The sequence below is a fragment of the Mercenaria mercenaria genome, chromosome 7 (genome assembly GCF_021730395.1).
Source record: "Mercenaria mercenaria strain notata chromosome 7, MADL_Memer_1, whole genome shotgun sequence".
Taxonomy (NCBI): domain Eukaryota; kingdom Metazoa; phylum Mollusca; class Bivalvia; order Venerida; family Veneridae; genus Mercenaria; species Mercenaria mercenaria.
Genome location: NC_069367.1, coordinates 41,611,312 through 41,636,857, shown reverse-complemented (window position 1 = coordinate 41,636,857; position 25,546 = coordinate 41,611,312). Strand labels below are relative to the sequence as shown.

At 34.4% G+C, this 25,546-nt stretch overlaps 1 protein-coding gene across 1 annotated transcript; it reads left to right on the top strand.

The window, feature by feature from the left end:
• Positions 1 to 1,313: 1,313 nt before the first annotated feature.
• On the top strand, positions 1,314 to 18,593 carry LOC123555924 (carbohydrate sulfotransferase 15-like). Its single transcript, XM_053547135.1, has 7 exons — positions 1,314 to 1,496; positions 6,944 to 7,097; positions 10,217 to 10,373; positions 10,913 to 11,072; positions 17,691 to 17,750; positions 17,926 to 18,073; positions 18,400 to 18,593. Exons 1-7 carry the CDS (start codon positions 1,314 to 1,316, stop codon positions 18,591 to 18,593), a joined length of 1,056 nt encoding a protein of 351 aa, XP_053403110.1.
• The last annotated feature ends 6,953 nt before the right edge of the window (positions 18,594 to 25,546 follow it).

Genomic DNA, 25,546 nt, shown 5'->3' with positions numbered 1-25,546 from the left:
CGCCCGGTTTACTACCACTGCTTTCATAACTTCCGTCGTCATGTGAAAAAAAGTGCATTTCTCCCTAAGCTATCTCTCGCTTTGTAATGATAACATTTGCCATTCGGCTGTTGGTTGCCGATGATTTACTGATATGAAAGTTGTAAAATAAAAAACCCTGCAAATGTAAGTAGAAATTAACCTTTAGCCGACTTATTTTTTAAAATATTCAATTTGGGCAATACCATTTATTATTCAAAGGTTTGTTTACTGAAAATTTACTGACTGAATTTAGCGAACAGTGCAGACCATGATCATCCTATACGGATATGCAGGCTGATCTTGATCTGCACTGGCCGCAAAGGCAAGATCACTTGCCGCCAGCAGGCTAAAGGTTTAAGTATACAAGGAGGCTTTATTTTTTCATACACTGTAAACAGATATTTCATGTTGAGAGTCACAATTAATTCATTATCATGCCCGCTGTTTGTTATAAACAGTATACGACGAATCGGTTAAATTATCAGATAATCGATTGTTTCCATACTTTTGTTATTGTTAGCATTATATACTATAAAACATATACTTGCTTAAGGCAATGTTTGACAAAAGATGCGCAGCTTTTGTATCGTCATTACGGCCAAAGAGCTATAAAAATAGTACTTTATACTTAGTTAAAAGTGCGTCTCGATTCGATTTTAAATTGATGTATACAACAAGCTTATAGAAAAGTAGGGTAACTTCCCGATTATTTAAATACTTTAATTTTTTGCGATAAAATAGAAAAGAAATAAGTAGTTAAAATTAAATAATACTTTATTGTATAAACACACATGCATATGCCACATTTATACAAGCATTCAAACAAAATATACAAACTGGTCGGACAAAAGATTATTGCAACATTATCTTATCCAGGGTGCTTCCAAGAACAAATATTCATATATGTAGCTCAAAAGTATTTGTGTTAGATTGTGTGGTTGATTGTACAATTCTAATATTTTTAACAATCAAAATATTTTGAAGATTATAATAATATATTGAAAAAAAGCAGTAAAACAACTGTTCGTTAAATAGCTATAGTTAAAAATACGATGGAGTAGGAAATTTTAAAGGAAACACAAAACATCACAAACAGACAAATACACTATGATCATCCGCCGCTAGAACTAACGACACACAACCCCTTTAGTTGAAAAAAAAGAAGAAACAGAGCTTTGGTGAATTTCATAGATCTGTAGACTACTGTTCTCACTGTTTCTAATGATTTATCTTCATATTTCAGATGGAAGTCCATTATCTGTTTGTTTGTTGGTACCCTTTTGCTAGTAGGAATGGCTTTAGTTCGACGGAACAGTTACCACTTCCGTTTTAGCGTTCAATTCTACGATGTTGGAAACAACAGTATGGTAGAGGGAAATATCTTCTCTGTAAAACCTATAACGTACAATAGAGACATTGATGGTCCTGTTAACTGCAATATAACAGTTGACGATATGATGGATATAATGAATATGGTATGAGCTTTTTGACATTTTTATTCTTTATAGAAAAATACAATAATTTGATATTATCATTTTATGCAGTTACGTTATATTCCAGAAACTATGGATGCACGCTAATAATAAAATCGGTATACCTTTTTAATTAATGTCTAAAGACAAGACCACCCGCCCGCTTAGCTCAGTAAGGAGAGTGCAGATATACGGATTACCAGGACGTGAGTTTGAACCCTGGGCGAAGCGTATGTTCTCAGTGACAATTTGATAAAAGATTTTGCGTATAAAACCATTCTTCCTCCACATCAGATTCATGTAGTGAATTTGGCAGTAACTAGCGGAGAACAGATTTGTACAGTGTACAGAATCCAGGAACACTGGTTACTAACTGGTCAACTGCCCACCTTTACATAACTGAAATACCGTTGATAAAAAACGGCGTTAAACACAAAACAAACAGACTAAAGACAAAACCGCTTTTCAGTTACATGCTTTTTCCCTATTATTGTCATATTGGCGGTTACTGATTGTCAGTGAAAGAAAGGAAATCAAACGTTCACTATACTATGTTTATAAACACGATTCAACATCGTGAAATTTACATGACCTCCATATTTAAGAAATTTTAAAAGTTTATAGCAACACAATAATGTAGCTTGTTTTTACGACACGCATGCTTGATTAAGGTTTAGTAGTATATCACAAACAACAGAATTTTTAGTAAACGAACAGCATCTTGACAAACAACTTATCTATCCAATACATGTTTTACCCAATTGGATACTTAAATATTCTGAAGGAGTTGTCCCCCTTCAAAATAGAATGGCATTTGTAAAGAAATAAATGTAAACAATTGTCAAAAACGATGTTTTACCTAGTGATGTTAAGTTTAAACACTCGTACGTTGTTGCAGATGCATCAAAACGAAGACATGTAACAGCTTTTTAAAATTGGTGAGTTTTTAAAGGTGCTTAACTGTCCAGAAGTGTGGCCCCTTCATGCAGTCCCTTTCCGGAATTCAATATATAAATGAGTAATTTGACAATGGATTTGTGGAATAATATAAATGTTTTATATGTTGTTAATTTTTCATGTAAAACAATGCTTTCTTTCTATGATTTGATGATGTTCAAACTTTTTTCTCCGAAACATGGACCTAACTCTTAATAAATAAAACAATGCTGGATAAGTACGAACTTAAAATGGATAATTACACCTAACAAACCGGAAACATAGCTGTTGCTTCATGTATGAACCACAAATGCTCGAAGTTCTGTGACCATGACCATCCCACCTTCCTTATTTTCTTCCCTACTAAGAACCTGCCCGCTTAGCTCAGTACGTAGAGCGTTGGTCTACGGATCGCGGACTCGTGAGTTCGATCCTCGGGCGGGGCGTATGTTCTCCGTGACTATTTGATAAACGACATTGTGTATGAAATCATTAGTCCTCCACCTCTGATTCATGTGGGGAAGTTCGCAATTACTTGCGGAGAACAGGTTTGTACTGGTACAGAATCCAGGAACACTGGTTAGGTTAACTGCCCGCCGTTACATGACTGAAATACTGTTGAAAAACGGCGTTAAACCCAAAACAAACAAACAATCTTCCCTACTAGCTGTCTGAAAAATGTCGCATTATCATATTTAATAAACTAATCATAAATCTAATCTCATTTAAACAATAACAAAGTATTTGGTATTGTCCGCCCGTCCGCGCGTCCGAGAAAAGTAAGTTCGTGACGCGCCTAAATCAAAAAGTATTTCATACATTTTTATGAAACCTTGTATATGTATGAGTCTTTATCATGTTATTTCCAGAGCGATAGCCCCTGAAATAGTCAATAATACACATTTTCAACTTGTGACATGCCTGGCTCCCAAATCATAAGTAGATCATATAGTCGTTTAGCTTACATTATGTACATGAGAACTCATTCATTTCCATAGAACATTTAGTCAGTAATGTGTTAATTCTTCCAGGATTTCGTGCAAGTTAGGTTTTTATTCATTCCTCGTGTAAACTGAGTTCGATTATTATCAACCCGAAGTTAGGTTTTTATCCCTTTTCTTGCTACCAGCACATCTGAGAGCCTATTTAGTCAATATGCAGTAAGCTAACAACATAATGTAAACGGGCCTATAAAGCACTTTTGCTTCCAAACAACAAAAAAGTAGGGGCAACAAAAGCATATAAGTATTCTTTAAGATTTTTTATAAAAAAAAATAATTCAATATTTTGCCTTGTTCTTCAGTATTCGGTCTGAGAACACAAGGGTTTACATATTTAATATGGTACATTTGAAATAAATATACACTTGATCAATGCCATGGAGATAAATATAACAACCGAAACATACCTTTATATACCGAAATTATATAGAAAATAAAGTTGTATCGGCTTTTCGCCGCGGTGTTGGCACTGAGTCAGGGTCGCTGAACAGAGTCAAGATTATCCGGGTATATAGTATGAAGCTTTGAACTCTGAGTCAGCTCGAAGATCGAAAATCGACATCAAACATTTTGAAATTCGTGCTAGATTTGAACTTCGGGCCAGCTCTAAGGTCGATCTTCGAATCATAGTTTCAGAATGTTGAATTTCGAATCTTAATTTCGAGGCAGCTCGAAGATCATACTGGCCATAGCTTTATCAGATCAAGTGGTTCCAAAGTTGTTTGAGCGATGAATTTTACGCCGATCAGATGGAGAAATATGGCCGATACTACAAATTTCCGGTATTGTAAGTATGATTTAAAGGAATTTCTACCCGTTGAATAACGAATCAAATGAAAACGATGGGTGCACCTGGAGCGCAAATGTGTCTATGTTTTAGCACGTATGTCCATTTAGCTGAGATTTGTACCGTTTATTCAAACACTTCTGTACAGTCCAGCGGGGGTAGGAGATTTTTGACAGTTTTTGACAATGTTGCATCAAATATAGTGTTATCTGGGAACAAGTAACTGTTCAAATACTTTTTATGTAAAGGGCTACCTCTTAAAACAAAGCGTGTGTATTTTCATAGAACTATTCAGGGTTATTTGTGAAAAATCGGCCGAAAACCTAATGCAACGCCGTTTCGAGTGGATACTGTTCTGTGTCTTACTTGCGAAATCTTATCCGTCTTAAAAACAGTCATTAAAGCCTAACGACGAATAAACTTAGAGTGTTTTATATCATTATATTGATCCCGCCATTTCTAATTTATTGTACTTTTACATTTTTATGCTCGCTTGTACATTTAACATATTTTTGCGGACATTGTCAAAAACATCAACACAAAAACATAAAGCAATGATGAATATCGAACAATATCATTAAGTAAACAAGCAAATTCGATGAATTGGTATCCCCCGCCGAAAGGGTTTGTGGTGAGGAACGGCAAAACAATATATCCGGCAAAAAGTTAAGGATGTTACTAAGAGGCAAATAATTTCATTAGTCGAAATCAATTTAACAGAAAATGAATGCTATTTTTTGGTGGGGGTGGTGGGGGGGGGGGGGCACAGTGGGGGTGACTGGGTGAGGGTACAAAACATCATATGCTGATTATAAATATTGATGGAAATTTTAAAAATGAACAAAAAAAAATCGGGGGGGGGGGGGGGGGGGGGGATGCATGCTTAGGATGGTGGGCATGACTGGGTGGATGAGTGAGGTGGGGGAATGGTACAACATTGCATGTTGATAAATATTCATGGAAGGTTTGAAAAAAATATAAAAAGGAATGAAAAAATACTTTTTTTTTGGGGGGGGGGGGGGGGGGGGAGGGGGTGTGACCAAGGAAAGGTGGCGACCAGGTGTGGGTACACAACTTCACATGTTTATGATAAATGTTCATGGAAAAGAATGAAAGACGTCTAATGAAATTCTACCATTTGGTTGGTTTGTTATGTACAAATCTGTAGATTTTTAAACAATTAAGGGGCAACAACTCTAAGGAAAATTGACCAATTAAAAAAAATGACAGGCATCATCGAAGTATGTTGGTTCATATTTATTTTAAGTTTCATGAAATTATACCAGCTTGTTACTGAGAAATTGCTGCAGACGTGGATTTTTCATTAAATCAAGGGCAATAACTCTAAGGGCAATTGACCAATCAAAAGAAAAACTTAACGGACATCATCGCAGTATGTTGATGCATGTTTATTACAAGTTTTATGACATTCTACCTGATAGTTACTGAGAAATGGCTGCGGACGGACATTTTTGGGCATTTTTCATTAAATCAAGGGCAATAACTCTAAGGAAAATTGACCGATCAAAAAAATTTTTAACGGGCATCATCACAGTAAGTTGGTTCATGTTTATTTCAAGTTTCATGAAATTCTTCCTGCTAGTTACTGAGATATGGCTGTGGACGGACGCACGGACGTGACGGACGGACAACGCCATTTCAGTACCCCCCTCCCGATTTCATCGGCGGGGGATAATAATAGTAAAAGTTCGTAAAAACAAGAACCAGTTCCCGGATATTTATCTCCTCCACGAATGGCACTGAACAGCATACCAAAATCGGGTTGACTCTTTAAATCCGTATAGTTACAGTTGGTTACTTTTTAGCCCCTTAAAACCAATACATTGCGATTTCATTTCTGATTTGTTGTGCATTTGAGCTATTCATACAAAATAAATAAAATTTAGTCCATGATAAAAGTATTGATCAGTTGTTTGTACATATTTTCATTCATATTCCTGTGGTAGCGTTCATTTATTTTCAGAGAGATAAATCACAGAGAACGTTAAAATTGGCCAGGGAAAAGACAATATTTTATTTGTCCTCCATAAAACAAAAACGACGTACTAAACCTCTATGATCGCCGTTGAAAAATGACAATACAAATGAAATGCATCTAACGTTGGAACCACTTGATCTGGTAAAGCTATGGCCAGTGTGAAGATCGAAATTAAAATTTTCCAAAAGTCGAATTTCGAGAAGGAGCTCGAAGATCAAAATTTAACATCAAACATTTTGAATTCGTGCTAGCTTTGAACATCGGGCAAGCTCGAAGATCGAAATTCAAATTATCAAAATGGAGAATTTACAAGTTACGACTGAATTTTGAGCAAGGTCGAAGATCGAAAAAGTTTAAATATCGAGCTGTGGTAAATATGGAGGAAGCCAGATAAGGTTTAAAAATGTTGAATTTCGAGCTACGATTGAATAATGATCCAGATCGAAGATCGAAATACAAATTTTCTTACGATCCAATTTCAAGCTACGGTTGTATTTTGCTCGAACTTCACCTCCAGCTTCAAGTTCGACACTTAGAGAATTTAAATTTTCATTTTAGAATGGCTTGAAGTTCAAGGCTTACTCAAAATTTTCGATTTTCGATCTTCAGTGTCCGTGTTTCTTGAAAAATATACAAAATTGGTTCGAAGCAAATTACTGGTATTCGTTTTTCATCGCTTTTTTAGAAGAAGCTGAATTTCACCAAAAAGTTTAAGAATCCATGCTAGTATGAGGGAAGAAAACTGCAGTGTTTGCCGTATATGTATCTTGTGGGGGTGGCCAAGTGCGGCACGACTGATTTGTTCAAAAGGATCACCCTTCATCCAGATTTTAAGGCACCAACAAGGAAAGAACCAAATTGGTTGTCAGCGAACCGTTTTTGTGAGTACCCTTTTACCTATACTCCATTATGCGTAACTTGCATTAGTTTATTAACACAACACCATTTACATATCAGCAAAAAGAGGACTTTAAAATTGATGCCAACTTTACATGTCGGATAGTTACATTTTCAAGAAAAACTTCAACTACAAATGAATCCGGTCACCAGTTGTCTTTTTGTAAAAGTGGCATTTTGGTGTTTTGTGACATTTGATTTCATGGACTGTTCGTTTACACAGAGAAATTGAAAGTAAGTGAAATGTCTGTTATCTGTCATCATCTTCTTATTTAGATTTCTAAGTGTCAGATGTACATTTAATATCGAAATTTGTGTAAATGAAGATATATTTATATTCCGTTTGTGAGCAGGTAGCTTTAAAACAGTGACATGTATCTTAGTTCCTATGATATTGCAACACTTCATGATATTTCAGGGAGGAAAAAGTCCTTATCTTATTACACCTCAACGTTCTTCTCTCCTATTTCTAAAGCGTTGTTAAACTCTGGCAGGTCAAGCTTAATTACTGGTGAGTACACTATACTAAATTTATGTTTTATAGATCGTTTTGGAGAAAATTTGACCATAGAGACAGTTAATTTACTTGCATTTAATATGCTTGTAAAAGGCATAGTACAATTAAACTTGTATTAAGAGACCACTCAAGGGAAGGCTTTAAAGTGGTCTCTTAATGAAATGGTCTCTTAACACAACATCTGCTGTTCTTTCATTGATAAAATGGGTTTTAAAATGGCGGTCTCTTAATACACGTGGTCTCTAGAGCAAGGTTGACTGCATATCGAGTGATGTTGGGCCACACTCGTGTAAAAGGCATGGTATATCGAGTTATGTTGGGCCACACTGGTGTAAAAGGCATAGTATATCGAGTTATGTTGGGCCACACTGGTTCAAAATTTGCCCTCTCACAAATCAGCAATTACATTTTAGCCCATCTAACTGATTGGTATTTTCTCTCTGAAAGTAATTTGATCTTGAGACTACAGTGAATTTTATAATGATAATATGCATGTATTAAGGAATACAGTTAAATTCAGAACAGTTTACTGTTTCATACGCGAGTTCCGCGAGGATACACGTTCGCATTTTAAATTGTTATAAGTAGAGAGAATTTATACGAATTAATTACCACCACAATTTACCAGACTAGTTATGGCTTATATATTTGAAATACCGTCATGGCTTCCTTCGAATATAGCTTTTTAAGGAAATGTATTCAAAACACCCATTTATATATAGTTCCTTCGAAGATGTATGCGTCGTATATAAATCATGTCTCCTGATGTAAATAGCCAATCAATCGCTTAAACCAAAATCTCTGATCCTGAGATAGCTGCTGAACCAAAAAGAATTAATATATATATATATATATTGTGTTTTGATGTTTGGGGAAAAAGAGGCCCACTTATTCTATATGGTTTACTCTATATGGTGCCCACTGACTCAACGCATATGTGTACAGGCTTTGGATCAAACGCATTGGGTCCAGAGCTAACTGCTGCATTAGCTCAACCATTGGGCCCAAAGCTAACCGCTGCACTAGCTTAACCTGCAGAGACGGAAAGACTTATAATTAAAAACAGACGCACATATATTTTATTTGTTTTCAATATTATATCACTTTTCAATGTATTATCGTGCGTCCAGCTGTTGAACTGTTCTTTCGTACTGTGTACGATGGACATAAGTGGTCATATATTACGACTACTCCATGCAAGACCACTTTTCTTGACATATTTACATCAAGCATGGCAAGGGTTCGCTACTTCTTAAGGCCATACTTCTACATGGGTTTTATTTCTCTAATTAAATGACACTTTGCAAAATAGACATTTATTTATCGTCGCAACATTCATGCTAAAAGTCTTAATCCTTGCAAACGGACACTGGCACCAGACCAGAAAGAAAATGCCTCTGTACGTTATAACCTACCCCTAGGTATTTTATAAGAACCACGGTCATGAACGGGAAAATATATTAACCCATTTCAATCGCACATTTCATACCTACAACATACAGTTCGGTTAATGTGTACTATGGATATTGAACTAGTAGTAATTTATCTTCTATTGTGTATCAGTCACATTTCTTCAATATTTCTTATCTTAGAAAAATAACGCGTAGTTTACAGTTTTTTCAACGTTACACAAAAAAAAACTTGCTTGAACTACCCTGTTGAAGTTCCGGTCTAGATTACAAAACAATTCTGATTGGCTGATGTTAAAATGTATGTCAGTCGTCATTTAACTACACGTGTATGCTAAAATATGTATATGCAGCATAAATGTGCAAAATGAATAATAAATAAACAGAACAGATGTATACCATTGTACGATTTCAAATTCAAAGTCATATCCAAGATGAATTTCATTCATCATTTCGAGTTTTATTGTAAAACTGTGAATATTTTGCATTCTGCTTTTGTTTGTTTACATTTCGCCTAACATCTGCACACTGCCGTGACCTCTAGACTGGATGTTCATTAGGGAAGTTCACGCAAGTTTTTCTGTAACGCTGACGAAAGCATAAACTATGTGGAGTATCTCTGCAATATGGAATGTTGTGACAATGTGACTGGTGCACGATGGAAGATAAATTATTGCCAATATACTAGGTACCTATTCGCCGAACTGTATGTTTTTAGGTGAGAAATGTACGATTGAAATGGGTTAGTGCACTTTCCCGTTCATGACCATGGTTCCTATAGAATACCTAGGGGTAGGGTATAACACATAGGCCTACATAGGCATTTTCTTTCTGGTCTGGTGCCAGTGAATTATTCTGATCGACAATTTGACTTTCCTACGCTGATATATAGCTCCTCTGTTACTATATATACCTCCTAAAGAAGCAATATGAAAGTATTACTATATCATGCGGAGCCTTATTCGAAGGTAATCATACAACGAGTGACATCGCATACAATTACTTTGTGGTATTCATCCTTTGAATTTGAATCGACGAATTTAGTCGAGGTTGTTTTTTCTATACACGTGTATATGCACATTTTAATGTCACTGCTGTTTTTACTGATAACAAAAAAATACCTGAGTCATGCTTTTTCCTTATATATTTATACATTTATATGATATTTTTATTTTAGGTGAGGCAAGTGTCAATACTTTTGAGGGAGCACATTTCTGGCCCTACCTCGGGTCGAATGTTGGTCATGATGAACCAGTTGAAAACAACGCTGAGTACATCTATCATATGAACAGCCAAGCAAGGATACTCATCAACGTTAGAAATCCTGTTGATAGGTGAGTATAATGTACATGCATACACATGTGAGAAATTTATGAAGCCAACATATTAATTTTTAATGCACTGTCTCACACGTAAACAAAAACTGGAGACCTAAGTCGACTTGATGAAACGATGGCTCCAAATCATTATATAACGATTACATTTTAATCACATAATTACACAAATCATTGATCTGATAAATTGCCGTTACTAACAAATGAATTTGGTACTGGTGTATAAAAGCATTAAATCTTGAATGAAAATCGGCAATCGTATCGTAGAATCCGGTCGTCATGGTTGATTCAGTCAAACACGTGTATTTAAAATAAACTATTGTTGTTGAAGCAGTCTGCAAAAATTAGCTCCTTTAAGAGAAAATTGGCTGACGTTATGGAAGCATATGTTAGAAGATCAGCCACCGCTGGCATGAAAGAATAACTACTACTGTTTTCGGAGATCGGCCACCGTTGTAGAACTGGTTATAGTCACGGCTTTTATTTCGAGAACGTTACACTAGCAAGTGAAATTTTACAGTTTTGTTCATTTCATTTAGGTTGTGGTCAGAGTATCTGGCTTTCTCAAGAAGTGCAAACAAGTCGGCAGAGATATTCCATCAGATTGTTGTTAGGGAACTGAGTATATATAACAGGTGCCTACGTACCAGGACACTTAGAAGCTGTATGTATGATAGACCTATGGCACAGTTTTCAACGGTGAGTTTTATAGATTCTTTTATCATTTTTACAAGCAACTTTATCATCATCATCATCATCACCACCACAAATTACAAAGTTGTCTTAAACGTTATCATCATAACCAAATTTAATTTCGTCGTCGTTATCATCAATTATATCATCATCAGTATCATCACTGTTATTACCACAATAGTCATTGTTATCATCATCATCATCATCGCCATCATCATCATGATTGTCATTCATTGCTATGGTCACCATCGTCGTAAATGTAGGGATAATACACGTTTTTTGTGTATTAACGTCTGCAGAAGCCCGCGGAATTGTTTGTGACCGAGACCGAAGGTCGAGGTCACAAACATATTCCAAGGGCTTCTGCAGACGTTAATTCACAAAACAAACGTGTATTGTCGCTATTCTTGCATAAAAATATATTTCACGACGATTTATGTATTGTTTTCATATGTGATGACTTGACGATTCCGGTACATTTTTATTTACCATTCCAGTTGTTCTTGGAAACGGTAAACATGTTTTAAATATCCGTATCCAGGGCCCGGAAATAAACAACACTATCAAAAGCACATTCTGAAGGTTTTTAAGTAATTTTTTTATCTCTCATTATTACGAACATAAAATTACCAATAATTGTTCATATCATTTCACAATTTGGTGGACTCGATCACAATTTCAAGAATAATAACTTTACATTCGAGTTATATTAAGTACGGTCACGCAGTTGAATTACGAATGAGTACGAACGTAGTGTCAAGTTTCCAAGCTGTTTATATAAATTCTTCGAGAAATTAGATAAAAACATACTGACTGATACTTACCAAAATCATAAATATGATACCTAAAAACAAAGAATCGCACAGGTAAACACGCGATTCTTTAACATTCACGGTTGTCTACAAAATCTGAATTGACGCAGAGTTCTAAAAGGGGAGTAAACAAGGGAAGAAACGAGTACGAACAATGTTGAGGGCAGCGCATTTGGCGTTAGTTACTGATACAGTAAAACATTCTGCGGTTTAGATTGCATCTTTAATGCTTCAAGAAGAGGTTTTTATGAAAGAGAAAAGACGCAGATACCAGATGTCAATCTGCGCAGAATTACATATACGTCCCTGGGAAAGCATTTCAAAAATAAAAATCGGGTAATAACAGCACGAGAATTGCCTTGTTTGCACACGATTTTTCTCCCGTTAATACAGAACAGAACAGAAATTTTATTTAAGAGTTGTACTTAGTACATCGTCATATAAATAGTTCATAAATACAAATATTTTGTATCACGTGATGATGTGGTTGTTGCAAAAAAAAACACAAAACATTTTTATACAGTATAACAAAGTTAAAGGTACAAAGAATAGAGGATGAACAACAGTATCAATTATTTAACAGTGAAAGTCTTACAGAAATAGCAGCTTTAACATATTTTGCTAAGTTTTTTATAACAGCATGTTTAGTGTTTGTAAACAATTGTATCATTTTAAACGTACTAGGCATTTGGTAGAAATATCTTTTAATATATTTCTTCCTTAAGTTTTCATAAGACGGGCATTTAAATAAAAAGTGAAACTCGTCCTCTAAATCTAACAAATTACAGTGTAAGCAGTATCTTTCATTTCTAGGTATTCTGATACGTGAATAACGACCAGTCTGTATTCTAAGAGAATGTGCAGATAACCGTAATCGTGTGTAGTATATTCTAAGATCAAAGGGTAATACATCCAAATATGGTTCATAAGATAAATCTTGCTTAAAATGTTTGTAATGATCAAGTACTGCACTGTTAGCAACAGCAGCATTCCATTCTTGAGTATAACAATCAATGACCCGTTACTTAAAGATACTTTGAAACAGTTTTACATCTACTATATTAGAGTTTAAAAATACATCTGCAAATCCAAATTCACTAAGTAACTTTTTTACATTTGAAACCCAGTTAGTATGGCCATTTTTACAATCTCTTAAACCTTGTTCATATTTTTTTGCAATATGATATTATCTGAGTGTAATAATTTACACCAGTATTTGATTATTCTTACATATCTTGTTATATATAGAGGATACCTCCCTAGCTCTCCGTAAACACCTACGCTGCATGTTGAAGTTCTAACATTTAAAATACGTTTACAAAATTTTAGATGGATTCTTTCAATTACTTCCGATTTTGTATAACCCCATATTTCTGACGAGTAGTTTAGTATAGCACCAACAAAAGCATCAAATAGCTGGCATAAAATTCTAGGTTTTAACTTTAACTTATTACATTTTATTAAGAGTACATTTAAGGCTTTTAAGGCTTTCCCTGACAAATTTCTTGATTCAGTGTAAAAGTGCCAGTATAGTTAAACACTGTTCCCAGATAATTAAAGTCATTTACATTTTACAAAACGTTATGGCCATTGTAGGTCCAACACTCATTTGATAATACACGTCCTCGCTTTCTAAACACTATGATTTTTGTTTTATCTGAGTTAACCTCCAACCCCCATTTATTGCAATATAAGTATAAAAGGTCTAAACTTGACTGTAATTCAGATGGGGTCTTCCCTAAAATGACCATATCATCGGCAAAGAGAAGTAAAATCAACGCTGTATCATCTATACATAGGCCGGGGTTTTCGGGTGACTGTAATTGCAATTCTAAGTCCTCAACAAACATTGCAAAGAGCAGAGGAGACATTACCCCCCCCCTTGACGCAAGCCTAATGCATAATAAAAATAATCAGAGTACGAGTTACATTTCTTTACACACGACTTAACATTGTCATACATACTCCTAATTATTCGTAACAGTTTCCCCTGTATTCCGTTTCTATATAGTTTCAACCATAATGCGTTTCTGTAGATACTATCAAAACACTTTTTTAGATCAATAAATGCTGCATAAAGTCGTATATTATTATTATTTAAGAAATGCTGCACGGTAGACATTAAAACGAAAATAGCATCGATTGTTGAACGACCTTTTCTAAAGCCGAACTGTGCGTCAGATATTATATTATTGTTATCACAGAATGCAACAATTCTGTTATTAAGTATCGAAGTAAAAAATTTTGACAAGCAGCTTACTAACGTTATACCGCGATAATTATTGACATCTCCACTGTCACCCTTTTTATGCAGCGGTATAATAACACCATCGTACCATATTTCAGGAAAAATACCAGAATTCAATACAGCGTTGAATATATCACATAAATGAGAGGCAATAATATCTATACTCTCCGTAAAATATTCGTTCATCAGTTGATCACTACCCATGGCTTTATCTCTTTTAAGTTGTTTAACAACATTTACAACTTCATTAACTGTGATTTCACAATCTACTTCTTCAAAGGGACAATCAGTATTATCAAAATTATGCGTGGAACAAAAATCTTCCGCCTCCTCATTTTTACATTGAAATAAATCATTTTCTAAATTTGAAAAATAATCATAAAACTCTTCTAAGGGAATCCCACTATCTGTTCTCTTTTTCTGTTTCTAACTAAAATATTTCCAAAACTGCTTAGGCTGACAATGCTTTAATTGTTCAATCTCCTTTAATTTCCTCGCTTCGAAACACTTCTTTTTCTTGCGAGAAATTGCCTTATATTCTTTTTTACGTGAACAAAAACACTCTCTATTTGAAGGGGATTTACAGTTATTAAATAATCGCAAAGATTCTAAATAACGTGCCCGTGCATTCTGACAATCTGTATCAAACCATTCAGCCTTTTTACCCAAGGGCGTATCACAAAAGGAACTATGTGTGTTACGTTTAATATGTTTTAAAAACATAGGATCTGCAACATCTCTTAAAATGTTTGTAAAACGGTTAACAGTTTTATTTATTGACGACCTTTGAGTAATATCTATAGAACTTGTTAAATGGTTTAAGTCCGGTAATCTGGAAATAAGACCAGAACGAAAATTATCCCGACACTCGGCGTTCCATTTTATCCTTATTTCATCTTCTAATTGTGTGCTAGTTATTTGCTTTTGACACGATAAAGAAAATGTTACTGGGGCATGATCACTCCATTCATTCATGCTACCAATAGTAAAAGTACAAATATTTTTGAAATAACATTCTTTTGTCATCAAGTAATCTATAACGGACGCTCCAATCGGATTAACAAAAGTAAAATTACCAATATCATAATCATCACCCAATCTACGGTCAACTATGCGTAAATTCGTGCTTTTACAAAAATCAAGGAGCTTTACCCCGTAATTATTGCATGATTTATCCAAGGAGGCCCGAGCTATGGGTGTATCGGGAACATAGTCATCATTATCAGTATAATCATTTCTTCGGTCAAAAACAATAAAATCACTTTTTACACCAACACGACTATTAAAGTCACCAAAAATATACACGGATCCTTCGGAGTCGAAGTCATTTACATCGGATTCTAACACGCTGAATAAGTCAACATTTACAACATTATATGCAGGAGAGTCTTCTCCCCAAATATATGACCCACAGATGTATACATCATTTTCAAAATTGAAAAAGCTTTTGTCTAACCTTAACCAAATTATAGTGTCAAAATGATTTATAACAATTTCAATACCAGCTGCCAGAGGGTCTTTAAAATACACAACTATGCCACCGCTACATCTCTTTGCATTGCGATGTTGAAACTTTCTGTAGAAGTTACAGCTATGGTAACCTGACAATTCAATATTGCTATAGTTATTTGACCAAGATTCATACATAAAAACAATATCGTAATTTACAATGCTTGTGGTAAAATCGTCACATTCACGCTTAGCTCTAGTAAGTCCATTTACATTCCATGGCAGTATTTTAAGCTCATCCTCTCTGAACCCCTAGTCCTTCACAGGTCTTCCGTCGACATAGAGCGTATCATATGCCAACCATGCTGACTTGCCGTTCTTCCGTGCTTCTTTCATCCTAGGTAGTAATTTCTTTCTCTTTTCTGTTACTTCCTTTGGCAACTGTTCATGCACAAAATACGGTGTGCTTTCCAAAGTTTTCCATTGCTTTCGCACCAACTCCCTCTTTTAAAAGTGTATGAATTTTGCCACAATTTTCCGACATTTTCCATCAACTTTTGGACCCATCCTATGTACTCGCTCGAATTTCATTGAGTCTGCTAAATCTTTCGCTACTTTCATTTTTTCCTGGATAAAGTCTCTCAGTTTTTTCTCCGTTTCATCGCTACCCTCTGTCGGGGCCTCTGCTATATTCCCAAATACCGTTAATACATGGGTGGATCCAGTGAAAAAGTAGTTTTTATGCAAGAAATATTGTTATCAGTATCAGTTTTATTGCTGTTGACATCATTATCGTAATTTTTATGGATGTCGCATTCAACAACGTCATATTCATCACTCTAATTATTATTTTCGACATCATCATATATGTCACCATCGACATCGTCGTAGTCTTACATAGTTTTTTGACGCCATCAGCATCATCTTAATAAAAATGAAAATAATATATAATCCTCATCATTATCATCATCATCCTCATATTTGTTTACGTCATCATTGTCATTGTCACGGCTCATCATCTTTATTGCCATCATCGTCATTATCAATTTTATTGTTTTCATCATCAGTTTTTTCGTCGTCAAATTTGTGTTCTTTATCGTTATCATCCTTACCGTTGTCAGCATCAAAATCAACAGTAACACAAAAAACAACAAAATCATAATCACCATTCATTATTTTCTAACGTAATAATTTTTCTAGAATAGGAGAAGTTGGCGACAATAGGCATGATGAGCTGTAGCGGACACCTTTTTCTTCCAGTCTTCAGCTTTAAATAAATTATCATGTTATTTCATCGTGAGTGTCAAATTAATGAGAAAGAAAAGTTTAACCTGTAAAACATGTACAACTCCAACTTTTTTTAACCGGATTTAACTGGACATTGACGTTATTGTAAGCGGACTCGATGCCCTATATATATATACCTGTATACCATATTGTCATCAGCTCATTCATTCAGTCAGTTATCAGTATCATCTTTTCGTTGTTATTTGCGGCATCTCATAAACAAGAACGTTCATCAAACCTTCACATTATTTTTTATATTTTATGTGGGAGATGTGTGATTTATACTAACTTGATATACAATAAAATGCCTTAAATCGGGTTCCCTTCTTGAATTTTATAAGCTGAACCAACTTTAAAAGGTGGTCAATCAAATTATGATCTTGTAACGGATTTGTTCCTGACTTCATCATCTGATCATTTACAACTATTTATGATCACTTGGTGCTTAATGCATGTTAGATTTTGACAAGAGGTTGTTGTTTTAATGTGCGTATCATTTCGAAATGTGAAACTAGAAAACATATCGATGTTTTAAAGAAATAGTCACCTCTCTAAATGTTTTCATATTGAATGAAGCAATAACATACTTTTATAAAAAAAATTAATAATACAATTTTAACAGGGATCTAACTCAGGTAACTCTAACACAATATGCGAAAAGTGAAAAATATAAAATATTGCTTAAAAGTGATTGGCCACCATGAATGAGTAAAACGAACATTTTGCACCAGGTTATCTGTGTTTAAACTTACTATTTATCGTTTTAGGGGTTAATTGTATTCAAGGTTTTCTCAAGGTATAGAGCTTTTGTGTTTGTTATTGTTTTAGATGACAGATGTCGAGAGACAGTTAATGAAACAAAAATGCCATCTCAAGCCAGTTGATATAGTAAGTATCTTTTCAAGTATTTACATAGTATTATATACACGAATTCCGCTCTTTAAAGAAGTTTTATAATTACACTGTTTAAAAACTATAATCTACTATATGAGCGACTTTATGGGCGATTTGCTTCCTTGCCGGTCAGAAATTAATAACTTAAAAACCTTCTAAACTTTTCCAGGTTATGTTACGTCGTGGAGTATACCATGTCTTTATTAAAGATTATCTCAAGGTGTTTCCACGTGACCATGTGCTTATTCAACGACTTGAGGATATTGCGGATGATCCAGAAGAGACACTTATTCGGACATTTAACTTTTTAGGTTTAAGTATGTCCATTTGCATGAATAAGATATAACTAAACTATCTATTATAATGGTTGTTTCCAACCAAATTTATTATGGCTGTTTCCAACCAAACATACTATGGTTGTTTTCGACCAAATTGTGCCAGTTAATCTTATTTTATCGGATCTACATGTATTTCCTTTCAACACTTTAAGAGTCGTTAATAAAAAATCTCTTCAGAGCTTACACTTATATGTTATTTGTATAATATCTTGTCTTATCTAAATAGTGTAACAGACAAACTTCGGGTTTAAATGAGAAATGATTACGATGGTAACAAAGTCATAAACATATATTATTTGTTTCAGAAATACCATCAAAAAGTAACCTCAGAAAAATAATGGATCTTGATATACGAAATACAAGAAGACCAATAAATATCAAAAGAGGCGGTATGCTGGAAGCCACAAGACACATTCTGCATGAGTTTTACAGGCCACACAATGAACAGCTGTCAATCCTTCTAAATGATTCTAAATATAACTATGGACCACGCGGATGATTTGACCTTACACACTAGTAGCGAGAGATCTGTCATGGCCCACTTGTTAAAGTTCGTCTCAAGAGAATGACGAACCTCAGAGATGATACAAAGAAGATAAGGAACAAACCCTTAAAGGATTCTAAATGTAACTGTAGATCACATGGGCGACAACAGTTGAATGTGCTTTACAAAGCATTTTGTAACAAGTTGTCCTATTCTGCTGTGTTCAACATTGACTGTAAACCACATACTGGTCATTTAGGATTTCGTGTTCGCTGAGCAAACCGATATATAACACTTTGTGCGAACCAGTTACTGATCAAGGAATATTTAAATCTTCTTTAATAACCTATCATTGCACATAAACATGCAAGATTTTCACTCGAGATTAATTTATTTTAATTGATATTTCTATCCTGGTTGACAATGCAATATGGAACATTTTAGCTTAATATACTTTTACCTGTAGAGAGATATGAGTATGTACACAATTCATTTTAAGTTTGTAAAATGATCATTACCTCCCTTTTCTCAAAAAAATATGTGAGTTCCGAAAAAACGCACCCTTTTCGTGCAGACTGTTGAAATATCTGCCCAAAGGAAAAATGTAAAACTCGATCAAAAGGATTACTTGGCTTTCTTAAACTTTTTTCATATTGAGTGAGGTAATTGCAAAATTATATAAGAAGTACATATCTTCTTTTAATTACTTTCTAAATTTATGCTGGGTTGCTATGGAGACAATAAGTACAAAAATTGTAACATGGGGACAAAGTACTTTAAGTGAATCAGACGAAGATATATTGAATATGTATACACGTATTTTTGTTTTGTTTTGTTTTGCCACATAGAGGCTGTCCAACAATTATGGTTATATAATTACTATTATTTTTGTCGGAGAACATTTCCAAAAAACAGGAAGTGCACAACATCCAACTTCTTTCTGAACCGGTCTTTCAAAGATGATATTTTCTTCCATTACACCACTGTCGTTAATGAACTGCAAATGTTCCTTGTACTGGAAAGAAAAAGTTAAGAAAAGTGTTAAATGAGACAAAACAATGTAGCCTCCTTTTCTGTCTTTCATCTCACATACAGAACAAAGCTAATATTGTGGTGAAATCCGCTGAACATGTCAAGAGTCAAACTCTTGAAATCCTCTAAGGTACTGCTTCACATAACGTGTTTCAAATATCTATTTAACATTGGTTATACACACAGGCCTGTTTTGTTTGACTGTGTTATATACTCCGATTTACGTATAATTCTGATGCAGAAAGCTGTTTCTGTTGAGCAGAATTTTTCACTTGCCAGATCTAAATAAACTAAATGCACTTTTCACTAACCATTCCTTGATCAGACTTTGTGTCAAAACCTGCCATAATATTTTAAATAGGAGACTGTTTTATTAGTGTAAATAATGTATAATCATTATTTTAACCATGTGTTGGCTTCCCACGTGGTAGTAGGGAATATTGGCGCGCTTTTTATGTGCATTCCATAGGTCCTTATTTGATAAACTAATCATGTGATGTATGACTTAATAATCTATTGGATAATTCAGTTTAAAGGATTTTAGATATTAAAGATTGTGAACGAAATCAAAGAGAGGGAAATTAGGTTTTGAATCTCCAACTTGAATATAACAGTTTTCCATTAGAAGTTACATATTTTAAAATGTTTCGGTTTTACCAACGTACGAACGGAGAATATAATAGTATTGTTTTTATAATTTGTTGTTATTTGTAAACTATGAGATTTCTCATACTGGAAGCTTAATAGAAAATAGGAAGAAACTGTTGTTTTTAATACATAATCACTAACAAAAATGCTAATTATAACTGTGCCGGAAGTCCACTGCACAATACAAGACCCGTAATCTAGAGGGATCCTGTGGAACGCTTCCCTGAGAATATGTTTTGTCAAGCATGCATGCATGAGCGTTTTTCGTCATTTCTAGGACCAAAACATACATTCTGAAAACAAGAGTCCAGAAAAATTATCTGCCGACAAAGGCCTGCAGCGCTTATTTTGTGTTATCTACGCCAGTGGCTCAGCCAGTCGTCTATGTTCTATATTTATGCACAAAAAGACTGAATACCGTATCAAAATTGCTGGAAGGATAAGTTTATTTAATTTAATTTAAAGAAAGACGTGCATTGCAAACATGTCAATAATGATAAAACCTGTGAAGTTATTAAAAACTTGAAACTGGATTATGTTATAATGCCTAGATTTAAATGTTACAGAATGCTGCAAAGGTACTGTATACGATTTGTTAGATTTGTTCCACTATATTTTTTCAAATATTTTCCAAACGTATATTACACTAGTTTTGTTCCACTGTAGTTTTTGTGTTTTCAATAACTTTAAAGGTAGTGTATACGATAGTTTTTCATCTCTTTTAATAATGTAGGGATAATACACGTTTTTTTGTGTATTAACGTCTGCAGAAGCCCGCGGGATTGTTTGTGACCGAGACCGAAGGTCGAGGTCACAAACATATCCCAAGGGCTTCTGCAGATGTTAATACACAAAACAAACGTGTATTGTCGCTATTCTTGCATAAAAATATATTTCACGGCGATTTATGTATTGTTTTCATACGTGATGACTTGACGATTCCGGTACATTTTTTATTTACCATTCCAGTTGTTCTTGGAAACGGTAAACATGTTTTAAATATCCGTATCCAGGGCCCGGAAATAAACAACGCTATCAAAAGCACCTCCTGAAGGTTTTTAAGCGATTTTTTTATCTCTCATTATTACAAACATAAAATTACCAATAATTGTTCAAATCATTTCACAATTTGGTGGACTCGATCACAATTTCAAGAATAATAACCTTGCATTCGAGTTATATTGAGTACGGACACGCAGTTGGAGTACGGATAAGTACGAACGTAGTGTCAAGTTTCCAAGCTGTTTATATAAATTCTTCGAGAAATTAGATAAAAACATACCGACTGATACTTACCAAAATCATAAATATAATACCTAAAAACGAACAATAGCACAAGTTACACGCGATACTTATTTATTCACAGTTATTTACAATAACTGAACAGACGCTTTGTAAAGGGAGTGAACTCTAAAAGAAGCTAGGGCGTACATTGATGGGGGCAGTACGTTTGGGGTTGGAAACAGATACAGCTAAACATACTATGGATTACATTGTATTTATAATGCTACAAGATAAGGTTGTTAAGGAAGAAACAAGACGCAGATGCCAAATATCAGTGTGCGTAAAAATACATACATATATCCCTGGCAAAGCATTTCAAAAATAAAAATCGGGTATTAACAGCACGTGAATTGCCTTGTTTGCACACGATTTTTCTCCTGTTAATACATGGGCGGATCCAGTGAAAAAAGTAGTTTTTATGCAAGAATATTTTAAAAGGTACAGTACATGATTGATTTTTTTTCATTTTTTCTATACCCTGGTATAAATTTTAGGTATGAGATAGTAAGATATGAAAGGGGCCAAGTCATCGGCTTTTCGAATTAAGAATTAATTGTACGAATGTAATTTTGTAAGTGGCGAAATTTTAAGACGAAAAATTTATCATAGATCATAAAAGAAGGGGAACATACGGGGAAGATATGAGATAGTAAGAGATGAAAGAGGCTAAGTTCCCGGCTTTTCGTACTAAGAATTATTTTGTAAGAATGTAATTTTTTAAGTGGCGAAATATGAAGATGATAATTTTATCATAAATCATAAAAGAAGGGGATTATAAAGGGAAGAGAGGAGATAGCAGGAGCGGAAAGGGGCTAAGTCCCCGGCGTTTTCGATGTTATAACCATAGGCCCCATCTAACGGTATCCTTATGGTATAGCATTATATAGTAAGAAAAGAAAAGGTAGGACACTTCCGAAACACCAGATCTGGTTTGAAGCTAATATAGAACGGACGGTTCAAACGATACACTTAATTAATTGATATTACTGTAATAAACCTACGGCATAAGTTTAACCTTTATCACTAGTGTATTTTTAAAGAAATCAGCGATTTTCCTCGAACTTCAGATTTCTACATCTTCCCTGCTTGTATACATCCGGTTTGCAAGGGAGTGAATTTGTAGTCCTTATTGCGGTGGACAAAAATAAACCTTCGATATCGAAGGTATAAAATTTCGTGAAAATAAATTGAAAAATTTATATTCTGTACCGGCTTGGCCCGATATAATAATGTTGTGGCCACGCTTAGCAGCGCTCCTTAGTTCGTCTAAATGAATTGACATTTTTGTTTATTATTGTTTGCGCTATTTTTTCATTCAGTTCTATTGAAGTAATGATGATGAAGGTATATAGCCGAGGTATATCGATTTTTCCCGGTATCTGTCAAAATTTACTTATTAACCAATGAAATCGTTGAGGATATTCGCACCGAAGATCCGGAGACAGCGGAGCAAAGCAAATGTTGGACTCGATTCAAAATGTAAAACATGGATTTTATAGCTATAATAGGACTTATTTGAACATTTTTTGTGGTATATTTGTTAAAATTAATATTTCCAACTAATGTTTAAATTTTATTCTATCGAAATCGACCATATATTAATGAATAAGAGAATATGGGTATTCGGAAGTGTCCTACCTTTTCTTTTTTCTTACTATTTAAACGCTATACCATAAGGATATCGTTAGATTGGGCCTGTGGTTATAACTATTTTGTAAGAATATAATTTTATAAGTGGCGAAATTTGAAAAAGATGAAATTTTATCATAGGTCATAAAAGAAGGGGAACATGCGTGGGAGATTACATTTCATCACTTACAAAATTACATTCTTACAAAACATCCTTACCGCGAAAAGAACGGAGACCAACGCTCATCCAGCTCTCACTTCCCTTATATCCACTTTATTGTTCCTTCTCAAGGGAAGGAACACTTATGGTGAACATGTCACACTTGACTGAGCAGGTAATAGATACAAGGGTATCATCAAAGGCATCCGAATTCCAGTAGAGCGCCGCCATCTTGGACACATGCATTTTCATTACAAATGGCCTCTTTGACAATGTTTGTTTACGCATCTTAAGTCAATCTTTAGTGAATTACAACTACGTAATAACAGCCTTACAAGAACCAATAATATAGTTTGAATCATGTAACTGCTTAATCTAACATGTCATAATGTAGATTACAGATTAACTAAATGGTTCAAGCCCCACTGGGACCAAATTTTTTTCCCCATATTTTCCTTTTTTTCTAGTAAGTTTTTACTTCTTTCAAGACTTATTATGGATGTATTGTACAAAAGTGTAAAATTTTCATTTTATAAGCGATTTCATGCTGTTCAAAGTGAATTTACCTCTGAATCAGGAGGGGTAGAGTTAGACATCTTTAAAAATACTGAGTTACATGCGGTAAAAGTTCTCTATTTTGCCTTCATTCTTTACCTTTTGTGGAAGAAATGCAGGTAGGTTTTACTTCTGCCCCAAGGTTATTTTTGAATGAAGTGAGCAAAATTCAAAGCAGACCCACAGGATTCGACCTTAATTTTTCAGTGTTGGAGTTAGAATTCTGTCTCATTAAATCTGTTTACTTGAGGCACCCTAGAAAAAAATTATGTTTACAGTTTTATTTTGTGTTTTATAATTGTTTAACAATAGTCTGATGTTTCTTTTATCAAAATTAATGTTGTAATGAATTCTTAACAAACATTTTAGATAGTGGCCATCACATTGAAATTTGCCTTTACTTGAGCTTGAGGAAATACCATACATTATACAAAATTTACACAAAACGGCACGGTAAAAGTTGTTTAAAATTTGCAACACAGTGCGAAACATGGTCAACTTTAAGAATATACCAAGTAAATGCAAGTTTTTAAACATAATTACTATTAGGGGTCCAATACCTTAAGTCTCATTGGCCTTGACAGTGTTTCACTTTTGGCATCAACATTATTTCTCTTTGGCATATACTCTACCTCTACCTCTACGGAAATTGCGTAGAGGTAAATTTTCACCATTTTGGCTTCCAAAATTTATCTTTAACGGCATGCCTGGTGACATGTCGGGGGTCTATACTCTACATAGCTTAAATGCTATACTGTGCTCGAAAGGGCGGATGGACCCTTATTAAACATAAATAAAAAGAAATAAGAAGAAGCTGAATTTTACGGTCCCAGTCGGCCATATATCCCGAAATGTTTATAGAATGAAGATCTTTATTATTTATTGCCCGTTGATAATATTTAGGTAGAATCGCTAATCAAAAAGTGAGTGATTATTATTAAAATTAAATAAATGTTTGTGTATGAAATAACTCTAAATACTTAAAAAGAGAAGTGCACGTAAACTAACAAAACACATTTTTTCATAATTGTTTCATTAGACATCTGTTATAGGACCCTTAAAAAGAATATATAATATGCGCTAGAAGGAACCTTTTGGTAAGCTAAATCTTGTATTATTGACAATGATTTCCCATTTTTCAAATTTCACCACTGACATAACAATCCGTACTTTTTCACTATCTTTCCCGTATATACTCCTTGTTTTATGATCTATGATAAATAGGGGATATTTGTTTGTTTTTCGTGAATATGAATATATCTCACCTCGAAGTGGAAAGTTCAATATTTCACGAGCACGTAGCGCGAGTGAAATATGAAAATTTTTCACTTGAGTGAGATATATTCCATATTCACGAAAACAAAATGTTCTTTTATTTATGCTCAGTTACGTTGGAAATGCATTTTGCAACTGTTTAATCTCAGCGCGGAAACAGACGCGCGTAACAGATGGTCAGACGTGTTGTGACGTTTTAAGACGATGCACAAAAGTTCATTTGTTATATTTCTGCATAACGTATGAATTTCTTAAGTAAAATATTGATCGAGAATTACATAAGAACAAAGTATAGAGATATTTGTTGTTTGGGTGAATATGGTATTATCTCCTGGAAGGAGAAATTCAAATATTTTCACGAGCGCGTAGCGCGAGTGAAAATATG